Below are 16,428 nucleotides of genomic sequence, written 5' to 3' on the forward strand. Positions count from 1 at the left end.
AATGCTGATCAGTATTCTTCACTTAGTACTGGAGCTGAAATTGTCTTACCTTCAACAACACTTTCTGTAAGGACGCCTCCTCTTTTAAGAAACTTCAGAGAAAAGATATAACATAATCAGGGATTGGTCATTTATCACAGGGGGTTTGGGCCAAAATAAACTGGATGATTCATAAGAAGAAACAAGTCAGTGTTTAGGGAAGGGTCACCAAAAATATAATTGAGCATTGGGGAGGGTCAAGTTAAAATTGGACACTTTTTTTCGCTATTTATGTTTTTTACTTTACTACATTTTGAGGAGGGTAAAAAAAAAATTTGACAACCTTTGGACAGGAACATCAGTTTTAACATTTTTCTACTCCCCCTAACCTAATAAATAACTAGTCTCATAGTCACATACTAACTTAACTTCTGAAACATTGTTTCATAATATCTTTTTCAGAAAATGAATGATTGAGACATTTCTTATAACAAACAAAATTCTTTGAATTTCACTATATCTTCATTATTCAACTGGAAAAATGCATAATTTAGTTATGTAATGTAAGATACATTGATATGATTAATAAATATTATTTTTAATGTCAATACTTATATTAATGTGAAAATTTTGTAAATAAAAGTAAAATAACAAAGAAACATCACATACCAAGATGTTTTTGATTCTCGCTCAGAAATTCTGCTTGCAAGAGATCGAGCATCTAAAAAGAAAATCATAACATTTTCAGAATACAGCAAAAGTAGAAAACATAATTTCTTGCATGCAAACAAAAACAAGCCATCACTATGCAGATTAGTCTTTTGTCGGTTGTCATGGATGGTGAACAAGGTGAGCCCAGATTGAACACTAGTACCTGACTTTAACATTATGTGAAACGCTGTCTGACATTCTCCTGTACAAAGACAGTACCTTCAGAGGCTGAGGCCATGGCCCTGTCGGGGAGCTGGGCCACCAGGTCCATCAGTTTGCTGGTGTCCAGGCTCGGCATGTTATTGGTCATCTGCAGGAACACATAAATCATACACTGGTCACCTTGTAGATGTCATGCTTGTTTCATGGACATACACCACCACATGTACAATCAGAACAGAGTTAAATGTCAAAACAAATTGATGATGGTTGATGCTTCAAAGGATTTCTAACAAAGGATTTTCTTTTTTAAAATACATATATATCGTTTTTGAGATACGAAATCAGATATCCTCAGATCAGAGAGTTAAAGTTGAAGATCAGATTCAAATGATTTGTTTGTTTGTTTGTTGTTTAACGCCACACTCAGCAATATTCCAGCAACATGACGACAATTGTTAAATAATCAAGTCTGGACCAGACAATCCAGTGATTGCTGTCATGAGCATTGATCCACGCAATTGGGATATGATGACATGCATCAACCAAATCAGTGAGTTTGACCTTTAGTAGTCACATCTTACGACAAGCTTAGTCGCCTCTCATGACAAGCATAGTCGTCTTTTACGACAAGCATGGGTTCCTGAAGAATTATTTTCTACCCTGGGTCTTCATGGGTCAGAGAGACTGATTCAAACTCTGAACTCAGTTATCAATCCCCACTGCCTAAAGATTATTGTGTTCTGACAAATGTGTGGCAAAAACTACCATGACCTCTCGAGTCTTTAACACAGACAACATTAAACTACTCTAGCTCCTGGACTTATAAAACTGGTATGTACAGAACCCACCTCTCTCACATCATGGTCCAGTGTTCTCATCCTGTACTTCTTCACCTTGGACTTGGGCCGACTTGTTTGTATCTGACAGAAACACAGGCAAATGTTGGAATCTTAACTCAACATTAACCTAGAATGTATTTTTAACTCATACAGAAATATTTAAAGGTGAAAGATAAGGCGAAAAAAAATAATAGTCTTGGTTCTCAGGCACTGCCCACATCATCATAAAGTTCAATGCACATTTTGTTTTTATTTAATCATCCAATCTATTCTTCACAAGGACTGACGTTGTGAAGTTATTTCTCTGGATAATCTGAAGATATCCTTCAGCATCCATTACGTGTATCTTCACATGTATAGAGTGAACATAACTGTCCACATGTTCCAATATATGTTAATCAATCATGACAGATGGATAACAGTGTTGATGTTTCCAAGGGGCAGGAAGTATGGTGGAGAGGCCTGGTTAAACCCATACTGATGGTTGTCAGTAAAGTCCATGACAAGAACTCAAACTCACACCTTCTGTTTGTTGATCAAAGGGAGATAACTTACCAGATCATCATTGCAATGATTCTATACAGTCCCCTCTCGCTATTGCGCTCTTTAATATAGCGCTTATTCGGTTATAGCGCGTGGTAAAGAACGGCTCCAAAAATTTACTAACATTTTCAATGACTTCAAGTTCTCCAATGACACGGTATTTTTCCCCATCTCAGAAGATATTATCAGCTGATCACCGCGATCATGTAACACCAGAAATACCAGTCAACAAATACGAACTGAAGTACACAATTTAATCCTATTATTTTAATATCTGGTTATAAAAAAAATTTCATTATTTATCTGGACTAATGTTTGCAATATATTTTATTAATACTCATATTTATATGCATATTAATACTATTTTTACATTATGAATCATAAACAACTTCTTAAACTCTGAAACGTGCAACGCAGATCGTGTTAGGTAGGCCAAGCATGTAAACTGTTTTGTTGGTCATCTACCACCTACGACTCAACCTTGGTTAAACCGGTGATCATCTATAACGCTCATCAATTATTTGGACCCCGAAGGTTGCGTTGTAGCGAGGGATCAATGTACCACTAAACTCTGCATATATAGTTGACTCTATAGCCTTACCAGTCCTTCATATGAGAGTTGTGCAAATCCACCCACAGCCGGTTTAGCCTTGGTGGGATGAGAAGGGAAGAAGTCCTCTGAAGCAGCAGAGTCAGTTTCACCTTGACCTCTCATGTCAGCAACGATGTAGCGCCGGATTGTCAGGATGGTCAAACTGTATATACAGATCAAAATGATAACTACATCTTACTGAAACCCCAAATACTAATCTATGAGTCATCAAACTATCACAAACTCTTATAATACTGAAGGGGCACGAGTGGGCCAGTTGTCTAAGGTGTTAAACTTTTCTGTGCAGAGTTGCCTCCCTTGGGCACACAGAAACCTATGATTGTCGGGTCGAATCCTGGTTTGCCTTGATTATGTTTCTAGGTTAGTCAGCACAATACCCATGCTTGTGGGTTTCACCAAAGCGGTAAATGTCAGAGAACTGCATCACTTCGGGCTTTTCTCCCACATTAAGCTGGCACGCCGTGATATAACTGGAATACTGTTCAAGCAGCGCTAAACCCAACTCACTCATTATTTTACTGAAATTTGACATTTACACTTTCATAATTCAATCTTACTCAAGTAATGAAATACCTGTGTGAACTGAAAGAGCAGATTGTGTAATATTTCTGCAACTTACAATTTGCTTGCTTCTAGGGCTAGCTGGGCCTTGAGTCGACTCATGTTGGCAGGCCCACTGAATACACCTCTGCTGTTTAAAACTGAAACAGCAGATTCAATCTAATGATCACATAGAAAGATCAAAGTATATAAACATAGTGTGGAAAAGGAAACAAGTTCTGTGACTTTTCGGACATCTCGAATATTGTATCTTAACACAAGATGTCAACTTCCTTTACAGTTTTGCCTGCACATGGTATGTATCAACTCAGAATGTCGACATGTGTACATGAGAAATGTGTTCACCCTGAGCTTTGTCCAGATAATGAGAGAAGAGCTGTTCACAGACAGTCACGATGTACACAGCGATACGCCGGTTCAACTCCTTGTTCTCCTCAGGACTCTAGACAGAGAATGAAAAAGTCTGTCATCAGTTCAATGTTTGGATACAACATATGGTTTGGAAAACATTCAATCTCTTCCCAAAACAAATACTAAATATAAAAATTCCATAATTTTACCCAATGATAAAGGTTTGTAAAGAAAAATCCAAGTAGTTCAAGTGAAACAATAAATAACAAGGGCAAAATGAAGCATAAGTGTTAACAAGGAAACATGTAGTTATTCCAGTGATAACAATTCTATTGGCTAATATCTATTCAAAGTTGCTTAAGTCAAATTTTATGTATGGTAACATCTCCCCATAACATTTTCTTTATTTAAAAAAAATAGAATTGTGTAAGAACACCCCCAACCCCCAATCTCACCAGCCCACCCCCTCCTATAATAAATGAGCTGTCTGTTATGCAGATGACATTAATTACATTGTCCTACTCTCACACATCTTGCTGAGGCAAGAGAGTTAACTGACTTTAAAAGTCCAGTTTCCACCCTCTCGTATTACTTGCATTTGCTTCAAACAAAACAGCGGCACCCAGTCAAGACAATCTGATCGATAATCAAGGTATATATTGTGATAAAATGGGTCTTACATCGCGAAATGCATCAAATCACGTGAGCACCTTGATTAATAACATGAAAAGATTTGGAAAATATAAGTTGACAATGAGTTGGCGGTGCACATGCTTCGCAAATCCTGAAATCGACAGAAATCTGCAGGATGGTTTACTAACCAGATTTCGATTTTGTTGCGCAATTTTGATTGGGCTATGCATAGACTTGTTAGTCCAGCCAAAATGTAACTCCATAATACCAGCTTATTTCGGCAAGGGTGGGTGGAAACTGGACCTTTATAGTCAGTTAACTCCCTTGCCCCGGGAAGATCACTCTCACACACAGCCTGATCAAGTCATCTCTGGCCTCCAAAAAATCTTGAAAATTACTCTGTACATAACCACTTGTACATGTAAATCTCCATGATACTGCTGAACATACCAGAAATGGGTCATCAATCTGTTTCCTGATGTCTGGCCAGATCAAGTTCACCTCGCCCATGATGATGCCAGCCTGAAATATAAGATATGCTTGATTATATGCTTTAAAAACAGAATTTTGTAAATATTACATTGACTTGTATATTTATGATACTTATCCTATCTCACAATATACATTTCTCATTCTTTCGATCCTATGTGCACATGTGCATGAACAAAAGTTTCCAGTTTCTAAAAACAATTACCCGAACACATCCCAGTATCCCCATGGTTACTACCAAATATATGGGTCACGCACTGTAATGCTGTGCATCACGACCTACAGGACCTGATCACCTGACCAAACATTCTGCATCAATCTCTTTCTTGGAGCTGACAGGCTAGAGGAGCTGTGATGCAGGGATGGTCAGGAGGGCATATAGCGTTTGAGATAGGAGAAGTACTATGAATACACAATCTAATGTAACATTTACCCATTTTCAATTGAACAGTACACGGGCATGATGTCCTTGACAACCTCGTCCTCTGCTATGAAAAGAACGAGTCCTAACTCCAGTGACCTAACGGAGATCAAGCTGTGAAAGACGAATTGTGGTCGATGGTGGTATTTCTTCTATAGGTCCTCCAAGTGCTGTTTCTAAAGTTTAAGTAGATCTACAGACATCTGGAGATGTTTGTCCCGAGGAACATCCTGGGATACTTCCTGGATCCTGTTGGCAAACAGAAAGCAAAAGGACCATGGTAGTCGGTATACCTTTGCCTTGAAGTAATTGACTCACTGATAGTACTAGAGATCACAATGGCAACAGAGAGATGTAATGGAACCAGTATGGTGCGAGATGAGGTCCATGATACCCATAAACTTTTCATGAATCAGGGCAATGGAACCTTGATTAAAAGCTTCTTCAGAGGAGATGGCGTGATATACAGATGCACCACTGGCTTCAGTGGCTGACAATATGGTTGAGATAGTGGTATCCAAGTGAGGGGGGTCTCGATCATCTACAGTAGATGTAATAACAGAACGCTTTGGGCAGAGTGTTGAAATATCCCATCTAGTTCAGGCGCCACTCCGATGTTGACTTGAGTGCAACTGTTTCCTGGGACGAAGTGGTCAGGTAGGTGGTAATTAGTACATCCAGAGGTTTTGGCAGACACGTCATTATTAAAAAAAACTGTCAGAGACGCCATCATCCTCGACCAACAATGAAGGTACGCTAGACGCAGGTGGATTCACAGGCGTAACAGTGGAGGGGACAGTGGGTTTGGTGACACATTTGGGCTTCTTAGTAGAGGAGGCCAATGCTCAGCATCCCACGATTTAGGCCGCCAGTCAATTAGAAGCTTCTGACACTTGCATAGGTATAGACAAAAGGCTTCCTCCAAGATGTGGGAACATTCAGAACACTTATGGTCTAGAAAGCAACCAACAGCAACAACAGTCACAGCACAAATCATGTGGATCAGGTGTATAGAAAATATGTCTGCCAAACGTTTATTGTGTCTGTTCCCATTCTTTCCAAATAGTGTTGTGGATGTTATCACGAGGAAGGTCACTCCAAATAAAAATAAGGAATTCTCTGACTCAGTACACATCTCCACGGAGTGGCGATAGGAAAGAGAATGATGTGGCAGGGGCAATCAGTTGATCAGGTCCTGTAGGTCGTTATGCATGGCATTGCAGTGCATGACCCATTTGTTTGGGTGGTGACCATAGTGATGCTGAGATGTTGAGATGTGTCCGGGTGAATTGTTTTTAGAAGCTGGAAACTTTTGTTCAAGCAAGTGTTCATCTAGGATCGAAAGAAGAAGGAGAAATGTATAGGTATAGTGTGAGATGGGATAAGCTTAAAAAAAATTATCATTAAGTTACACATAAACCTAAAATAAGTGTCAAAACCATTTGAGCCTTGAAATCTCTTTCAGGAATATTTTCTGTAGAATTTAATCGTCAACTAGGGTTCCTTATTAGCTGACCTATCTAGATAAAAAAAGGAAGTCACGGACTGATAAAGAATCTCATTTGCCAAAAACACATCAAGGGAGATAACTCAAACTTATAATTACGTTTCATTAATTCACATACAGTGACGAATCCAATATGTTTTCTGGGGGCACAATAAACTTGGACATCTAAGTTTGGTCCATTGGGCACGCCAGAGACCTATGTTCAGTTCGCCCACATTATGTTTCTAGATCTGTCTGCACCAAACCTGTGTTCATGAGTTTCACCTTAGTGGTAAACATCTGTGTCCTGCATCCCTTCAGGTTCCTCCCAAATCAAGCTGACACGCTGTGATATTATTGGAATAGTGTTCAAAGTGGCTTTAAACCCATCTAACTCACTGATATGTTTTCTCTCCCAAACTACACTATTATGGCAAAAAAATGAACTACATTAGGAAATCAGGTTCAACAACCAACCACAGGACGCAGGAATGGAATGATTATTTACTAAGATTGTTCCCTACCAGATTCTGTTGATCTTCTATGGAGAGGAAAGGGACATCAGGTCGGGCTGCAATCCGACGCCTCACAAACTTTGTGAGCTGGTCCAGGGATGATGGCTGACTCTTGATCTCTTTCTGTAAGTCAACAGAAAAGTACTGATATGCTCAAACAGAAAGGGAACACTTTTATTTTCTCACAAAATGACTTAATAAAATATACAAGAATACCTACATCAATGGGAGTGACTGGACGCTCTAATTCAAGTTCCACATGTTCTGGTTCTAGAAACAAAAGATAAAAATAATTCATATTACACTTGTTTTATTTTCTACACATAAAATATTTGTTGTTATATTCATCAGATGGAAAATACCAATCAAACAAAAAGAAAATCACATCGTTAATGTATATATATTATGTAAATGAGAATATGAACAATTCTGCCTACCATCCTCATGTGGAAATGGAGCAAATATAGACAGCGGGCCAAGCACACCATCAATACGATTCTCAACATCATTCTGAAATGGTAAAAGTAATGGTTTACATGTCATTCAAGAAAACACTAAAAGCAAGCTCTTCTCTTTTGAGGGGCGGTGGGGTAGCCTCATGGTTAAAGCGTTTACTCATCACACCGAAGACACGGGTTCGATTCCCCACATGGGAACAATGTGTGAAGCCCATTTCTGGTGTCCCCCATCGTGATATTGCTGGAATATTGCTAAAAGCAGCATACTCACTCATTCACCTCTATTTTGAAGCTGCAACTTATTGTTCAGTATGCTACAAAAACGGTTGAGGGGTGGTGATTACATCTCCCCTTAATCAGTATGAAATCCGAGGAAGTACTTCTTTAATTAAAAAAAATATGTTTTTGAAACTGAGAGTAGTGGAAATGAATGAACCCATACTCAAGCTGTTTCATCAATATGAACGAAACACTTAATTCTTCTTCACAACTTTGTGCTTAAAGCCTTTTCTTTCAGCAATTTCAAGATACAATATTTCCGAATATTGGGCATGTGTTTGGACAATTTCCAAGGGATGGCTTAAAACAATGTCCCTACTATTGATAAGGCCACCAGTGGCAGAGATGTGTACTGTTGGTTTACATCTGCAGGACTATGAACATCCCTTTGCATCTCAACCGCAATCAAATAAACGATATCCAGGGATTTGAAAAACCTAGAGGGATAATTAGATGACTGTGAAATAATGAAAAGAAAGGTTGTTTGAAATAACCAATTGGGCAACAGAGCCAGTAATATTCAAGATCCATCCTAGAAAATGGTGAAACTTACATTATCATATGGTGGCCATCTCATGGGATACATCGCATCATGTTTCTCAGGTTTGACAACTCTGACAGGCTGGTATTTGGGGGTGCGGATCTTTGACTCCCGCATAAACCCCTGGAAGCTTGATGTGTTCTTGGCCTCTGTACTCATGATGAGATTTGTAATCTGCTACAGAGGTATTCCTGATGAAGTCTTTGACATGACTCTGACCTGAAACAAAAACAAGCATAAATGAATACTTTCAATGTCTGATGTGTGACAAACACATATAATACTGGTACTTCCATTGTCTTGTGGGAATAGTGCTCAGTGATAACACATTGTGAGAATCTAACTTGAAGACATTTCTTTGTACCTGGCACTATTCAGTTAGAAAAACAGATTCTTTGCTGACATTTAACTACTTGTTTCATACAAACAATGTATGCATGAAACCTAGCATACATTATTGCCTGTATAAACAAGGACTTACGTGGGTCTCTATATGTTAGTCCTAGGGACTCTCTAGAATAATTTTGAGTCCCCAGGTATATAAATGGGACTTCTAGGTTGACCGCTGTGACCATCTTGATATATACAGGCTGGCGACATACTGGCATCAGATTTCAAAGAATTATACTGGCGTCAAATTACTGAAAAGATGCAGCCATGCATTATATCTAGCTGTTAAAGAGTGTGATCTCCATGTTTCAAATGAAACTTTGTGATTAAGTGAGAAAATAAGAAATGAACAGTCTGAACTTTGTTTCTGCAGTGTATTTCTTATCAGAAAAGTAAAATGTGCATGCCACCTTCAGCACATCCATTCATAACTTGTATGTGTTGGTAAAATCCTGCACAGTATTAAAGGAAAGGTAAAACCACAGACAAAATATAATCCATACTAAATTTTGTCATTGTATGTTACTGCCGATGGAACAGTTAAATCGTAATGGCATGACTAAAATAAGTTCCCACTCTTTTTGAAATCATTAATCAAATACTTTTTGACAATATTATATTCATGAAAGCACATGAAAATGTGAACATGCTTAATGCACAGTATGAGTCACAAAATAACACTGGGTACCACAAATAAAAAATATCAATGAAAAGGAAGGGACAAAATTACAACTGCAGATTATCTAGCCCAGTGAAATTCCTCAAGTTTGATAATAAGATGAAAAATATTATCCTATTTGGTTCACTTTAAATGAAAAAAGACATGCCTAATTTAAATTATCACCTTAATTAGAGCCCTGTTGCATACTTGAAAAAAACAAACATTTTTTTCCATGAACTATAAGTCCCAGAATATAAATGAAGGTTAGTAATATTTCCTTATATGAGATGAACAAACAACATAAGTAATATTCATTATGAATTGATATCATCACACTGTCTTATGTGAAATATTGTCTGCATGACCAAAGATGTTAACCCAGTCAGTAAGCTGATGAGTATATGGATGCTATGCTCTACTACACCACCCTCAACAAGACCTGTTGAAGTGTCTTCTAACTGTTGTGTGAGTCCATGGAGAATAGGGACGTTCTTGCTGCAATTTCAGATTTTCAGAAATGGCCTGGCCTTCTGACCAATAGACAGTTCATAAATTACAATCAATTCTTGAATAATATGTACATCATCTGTCATACTAACCTTAAAACGCACCTGCCTATATAAAACACATCAGCTAATAACAAGGCTTTGTTATTTATATTCTAGAACATGAGTCTGACATCCTGATACAATATTGACAAATATTTCGACGCAAAGTTAATATTTCTTCAGTGGTGGAAGACATTGTTAATGACACTTGTATATATACGACATATATCAAACAGAAACATGCAGATTCAGAAGCTGCAATGAACGATGTCGGCCATGACAGTTTATCTTCACGACGGTCGAGTCAACATAAATCTTTTCACAAAGCTATATCGACTCACGTTTGTGACCAAAACTTCACTTAAATCCAACATTGTAGTATAGTTTCCACAGCAATCAAGTTTAGTAATCGGGACATTTCCAGCTGATGTAAAATAAAGCCTGTTTTTCTTTTGTTGCTATGCAGAAACCTGCTTCCGGTTTCTCATATAGGGTTGTTTACAAGTATAGCATCGATATTCTTACGGACACAAACTTCACGCATAAATTTCAATCAAAGACATACACCTTTATATGCTAGCTGTACACAATTGACAATAATAACATGATATTTACGGCTAGGAATATGTGTAATTACTGTACCAATTGCATTCAAAATCTATCAAAGACATTCATAATTCGTTTTAAATTCATTACGGCTTCAGTATAAATAGGTGGCCAAACTCGTGTCGGAAAGACGGGACAGGATAGATTACAATTAATACTTTAAGATGGACGGTTTGTACATTTTAAACAATACTGTCTGTTACATTAAAACCTTGGCCAGACTATAAATATTAAAGTGACAGTCAAGTTTGACTTGAAATAGTAAAATGACCAATGTCCTGCAGATCGGTTTCCGGATATTAAAACCCGGAAAATACAAAAAAAACAGCTGGTGAATGTTCAACTATATATGTATGAACATGTGATCGGTTCAAATCAACATTAATGCAAAGAGATAATTCTTTATTCTATATAAAAAACAACAACATAAAAAGTGAGACAGTCACAATCTTCAAACTACATGACTGAAAAGGCAAGACTATAGGCCTGATGTTTTATCAGTGTTTAGCCTATGGAATCTTTCATCATGTATATCGGTGGAAGTTGGGCAGGCTCATAAATATACCTGGGTTTCCCACATTGGCATGGTTTGTTATTTGTTATTCCATGTCTTCATGATTGCGTGAATACAGTTGGTGGTTTAACAAAAAATAAAATTAAGAAGTCTACCTGCCAGACAGGTTTGAAAATAACTGCAATCGGAGCCACAACATTATATTTGTTAGATCAAGACCTGACTATTGGATAATGGTGTTTGCCATTCATTTTCATACTATGTCCTACTAAATTGTACAGTTGTATCACTTTATATTAGTTTCTAATCTCACAGTATTGTTATGCACTAGTTCTTCTATGAATCTTTAGTTTTTATGAAGGGGCGGTTGTGTAGCCAAGTGGTTACAGCGTTCTCATCATGCCGAAGACCCAGGTTCCATACCTGACATGGGTTCGATGTGTGAACATTTCTGGTGTTCCCCACCGTGATATTGCTGGAATATTGCTAAAAGCGGCGTAAAACCACACTCACTAACTCACTCACTCACTCACTCACTCACTCACTCACTCAATAGTGTTTATGAAAAAGTAATATTATTGTGGCCATGGTGATGTACAGCAAAAAAAATCCTTATTTATGTTTCAGATTTATGGCACATGAAGCCTATTGGTCACATGACTTCTGTGTTTCACCACAAGAACGGCACACCGCGTCAACCAGCCATCTGTGCACATGCCCAAGGCAGTATTACAATTGAGAAGGCTGTTTTTAACAACCCTGAACACTCTTTAGAAGACCTGGATAATTTCTCTCATGTGTGGTAAACTCACAATTAACATAATTATCAATACTTTTCTTAACTGTTTTATAACATCAACTTAATAGTAGTAGTAAATTTGTACTTGTCCCAGCCCACTCACACACACACACTCACACACACACACACACACACACACACACACTCACACACACACACACACACACACACACACACACACACACACACACACACACACACACACACACACACACACACACACACACAAAATCAGATACCCCAATGGTTTCTATGGCCTTGACACTATTTTTTTAGAGTTCAATCAAGGCAGGGATCTCTCACAAATTCTATTATTCATCACAGACACAAGAAGTACTGGTTTTCTGTAATCAGTGAGTAAGGATGTGTTTCTTTGTCCTCTTTAATTGTTCTTGGTTTTCAGGAAAAAACAAACAACATTGTTAGATTCAGAATGAGCTAGAAATGTTTGGGTAAAGCAAACATGAACTTGTCTGCAGTATGAACTTTAACTTTTTTTCAGGATCATGTTTCTCTTCCATAAAAACAACAACGCCCACACCAAGGCCAAGGTGAAACCCCCCAGGCTGGATGGAAGGAGGGTGGGGGTGTTCTCCACCAGGTCTCCCTACAGACCAAATGCTATTGGCCTCACCCTTGCAGCCGTGGACAAAATACAAGGTAAAAGTACCTCATACACGATGGGGCCTTCAGAATTGTCGGTCCATGATAGAAATAATTATCCTGCTGTGTTGAAAATACAGAAAGTAAATTTAGTTTTATTTATTGTTGCAATGCTTTAGATCCTTTGGGATCTTAGGAGTAAATTATGTCACTGTCAGACCCATTTGCATGAACTTTTACAAACAGTGTAAAGGTTGGACAAAACCCAAAAGAATAGTGAGTGAGTGAGTGAGTTTGGTTTTATGCCGCTTTTAGCAATATTCGAGCAATATCACGGCGGGTGACACCAGAAATGGGCTTCACACATTGTACCAATGTCGGGAATCGAACCCGGGTCTTCGCCGTGATGAGCGAACACTTTAACCACGAGGCTACCCGACCGCACCCCAAAAGAAATAATAAATCTGTGTTCGTGCAGTTGTTTTTGTTGGTAGTTCTGGTATCTCCGGTCATGCTGTAACTGTCCATGTGCAGGTACACTATCAATTCCACATTATTTTGATGTTATCTCAGACTGCCTCTGTGGTCTGGAGGTAGAGCGTCTGCCCGGAGAGCGGAAGGTCCGGGATTCGATCCCCGGCTGCGTCATACCAAAAGACGTTAAAAGATGGTACTTGTTGTTACCCTGTCTGGCGCTCGGCATTAAGGGGCTAAAACAAGGACTGGTCATTGGCTCGGAGTCAGTATACTGTGTCTGAGTGGGGTATTCTTGTTATTCTGCGGCATGGTATCTCAGTGGTCGAGCATTATAAATCAGCATCAGTCCAAACTAGTACAAGCAGCCACACACACACGTGCATGCACATCACTATATAAGTGCAATGATCTTGGACCCAACGTAAAAACCAATTTCACCTCACCTCACCTCGATGTCATCTCAGTAGGTGATGATCTTAAGAAACAATTGTTAGGGTCTCTCGCTCTCTCTTGGTCACTTTGTGCACTTAGACAGTTGGAGATTTGATGGCTTGTCTTTCAAATCCACATTTGTAACACCTCAACCATAAGCTTGGCATAGAAGTGGTTAATGAGTTTGATGTACTGTCTGCAGGTGCCACCATATATCTGAAAGGTATTGACATCCTAGATGGGACCCCGATCCTGGACATCAAGCCATACATCCCGGACTACGACATTCCAGTTACCATGGTTACAAAATCACAACAATGTGATGAGACAGAATCACAAAGTCTTGGCCAGACTGACAATTCACTTGAAGAGGATAACAGCGTTGCCAACACCATCAGACATCCACGTTTTTTACAGCAATCCACAAGTCTGGAAACTGGAGGGAATCTGCCAAGTTGTTCAGAAGTTGACTTTAAAGAAACTGATAATAATGATACAAGTGGTACAGTGCTCTCTAAAAGTCATCAAAGTCCTAAATCTGAAAATAGTTTCATGATAGATGAAAATATGACAAACTGTAAACGTAAACAAAAGATGAAAGAGAAGCTTGATGATGAAGGGGAGGTAACTCCTGACGCCTTGTCATCCTGTCTCCCTACAGGATCAACTGAAACACATGGTGATCCCACTACTGACGTGAAGACTGCAGACTGGATCAGTAATGTCAGGAAACTGAGAGTGCGGTTTACACCAACTGCAGCTGAACAGCTTCAGATGTTTTCAGCTAACAGCCCTGACTCCAGCTACAGACTGAATCTGTTCAGCTGTGTCGGGGATGTTGAAGCTGCTGTACAGGAGGTGCTGAATGAAGACCCTCGGTCTGTGTACCGGAGACAGAAGTGCAAGGACAGTCTGTACTTCTTCGCTATAGACACAGTACATGTCACATGCTGGTTTGATGAAGTCACTGCTGAGGTTGTCCGCATACAGCCAGTCGCATTTGTTCCACAGTGTTCCTGACAGATTTGTGAAATAATGAATGCGTGTTTCTCCAGGCTGTTGCACCTATTATAGTGCTAGCTCACTGAGATACCATGCCTCAGTGTAACATGGATACCCCACTTAGACACTGTATACTAACTCCCAGCCGACCAGTCCTTGTTTTAGCCCTTCAGTGCCGAGCGCCAGCAGGGTAACAGTACAATCTTTTAACTTCTTTTGGTATGACCCGGCCGAGATTATAGCTTTTTAGACCAGGCGGATGGTTCTCATATATATAGGCTATCAGTCTGTGGTTTCCTATGTCCAACCCTGATCATTTAAGAACTGCTAGGGAATCACGGGTGGACCGGTCGTTATGCAGAGTTGCGTCCCTTGGGTACGCCAGAAATCTATGATTGTGGGTTCGAATCCCGGTTCGCCCCGATTATGTTTTTAGGTATGTCAGCACCATACCCGTGCTCGTGGGTTTAACCGAAGTGGTAAACGTCTGAGACCTGCATTACTTCGGGCTTTCTCCCACATCAAGCGGACACGCCGTGATATAACTGGAATACTGTTAAAAGCGGCGTTAAACCAAACTCACTCACACACTCACTAAGAACTGCTAGGGTGTAGATGTAGGCGACCAACATGTAAACCAACACCCAATCGCTCATTTGTCATGTACACTGTCCTGAGAGCGGAAGGACCGGGGTTGGGTCCCCGGCCGGGTCATACCAAAATACGTTAAAAGATGGTACTTGTTGTTACCCTGTCTGGCGTTGGGCATTAAGCTCGGAGTCAGTATACTGTGTCTGACTGGGGTATTCGTGTTCAACTGCGGCATGGTATCTCAGTGGGCTGGCACTATAAATCGGTATCAGGACTAGTACAAACAGCCACACACGCACGCACACACATGCATGCATGTCGCTATATAACTGCAGTAATCTTTAACGCGACGTTAAACCCTATTTCACCTCACCTCATTTGTCATGTTTTTACCATTGTTTTGCTTGCTGGAAGAAGGCTTTATACACGAAGCAGACTCCCTCGACGTATCTGCCATTCTGGCAGAGACCATAAATCGGTATAAGGTCTCTGCCGGCGGCATCAAACCCCATGGACGTCCCAGACCCCCGCCTAGGGGATGGTGTGATATTGGTGGTGTGGCATATTCTTGAACTACAACCTACAGATGGACTTGTCGGCAATTAACCCCATTCCTACTCTGTTCCCAGCAGAAAGAAAGACAGTTGGTCATTTGGTTAAATCTGGCACTAATTGGTTACGCTTGCAATAATCGCCCCAGAAACCAGGCCACGTGGCCGTATGTCCAAACCCTGTGCCCGGGATGACTAATAGACAGATTCCCGGTCCCACACACGCCACTAATTATATGGCCTGGACCGAGTCTGGCCGCCAGATTCTCTAATGCCTGATATCCCTTCCCAGCTACCAACTAATACCTCAATCACTTAAAAGAAAAGCCGAAAACTTGAAACATTCATCAATTTATTAACACTATTTCCTTAGGCTAAAGATAAGATATATTATTGAAGAGCGAGTGTGTGTGTTCTGGTGGTCCGACTCGGCAACTTAGTTGCTAGCACGTCTTCCTACCCCGACGGCGTCGATCGTTGCTCATGATATCGATCACAGGATTGACTGGTTCAGACTTGCTTATTTACATGCTGCTGTTGTATAGCTGGAATTTTGCTTAGTGCGGCGTTAAACAACACACAAACCTATTATGTCAACTTCCATTGTCAGGTCTTTGTAAAATCACTACGTGGCAACACAAATTACACACTCATTCAAGACCCGTGAAGATCC

The 16,428-nt window shown here is 39.7% G+C and overlaps 2 protein-coding genes across 3 annotated transcripts in view; one reads left to right on the forward strand and one right to left on the reverse strand.

Annotated features, from left to right (window-relative positions):
* Positions 1-10,668, reverse strand: part of LOC124136666 (coiled-coil domain-containing protein 87-like) — a 31,594-nt gene extending 20,926 nt beyond the window's left edge. Inside the window, exons 1-13 of one of the 2 annotated variants that reach the window (XM_048402530.1) lie at positions 10,522-10,668; positions 8,594-8,795; positions 7,741-7,813; positions 7,524-7,573; positions 7,313-7,426; positions 4,843-4,914; positions 3,754-3,850; positions 3,467-3,548; positions 2,836-2,989; positions 1,701-1,772; positions 910-1,000; positions 649-700; positions 50-92 (exon numbers count right to left, since the gene is read on the reverse strand). In XM_048402530.1, the coding sequence (XP_048258487.1) occupies positions 50-92; positions 649-700; positions 910-1,000; positions 1,701-1,772; positions 2,836-2,989; positions 3,467-3,548; positions 3,754-3,850; positions 4,843-4,914; positions 7,313-7,426; positions 7,524-7,573; positions 7,741-7,813; positions 8,594-8,740 (1,047 nt within the window). In that variant the 5' untranslated portion in view covers positions 8,741-8,795; positions 10,522-10,668. Of the gene's footprint in view, positions 1-49; positions 93-648; positions 701-909; positions 1,001-1,700; positions 1,773-2,835; positions 2,990-3,466; positions 3,549-3,753; positions 3,851-4,842; positions 4,915-7,312; positions 7,427-7,523; positions 7,574-7,740; positions 7,814-8,593; positions 8,801-10,521 lie in introns of both variants that reach the window. The other variant, XM_046502638.2, reaches the window with a different exon arrangement.
* Positions 10,669-10,875: 207 nt separating this feature from the next.
* On the forward strand, positions 10,876-14,645 carry LOC124136665 (tRNA (adenine(37)-N6)-methyltransferase-like). Its single transcript, XM_046502636.2, has 4 exons — positions 10,876-10,957; positions 11,928-12,102; positions 12,602-12,759; positions 13,814-14,645. Exons 1-4 carry the CDS (start codon positions 10,951-10,953, stop codon positions 14,629-14,631), a joined length of 1,158 nt encoding a protein of 385 aa, XP_046358592.2. The 5' UTR covers positions 10,876-10,950; the 3' UTR covers positions 14,632-14,645.
* Positions 14,646-16,428: the final 1,783 nt, after the last annotated feature.

This window comes from Haliotis rufescens, unplaced genomic scaffold (assembly GCF_023055435.1).
Source record: "Haliotis rufescens isolate VD_foot unplaced genomic scaffold, xgHalRufe1.0.p SCAF_1, whole genome shotgun sequence".
Classification (NCBI taxonomy): Eukaryota; Metazoa; Mollusca; class Gastropoda; order Lepetellida; family Haliotidae; genus Haliotis; species Haliotis rufescens.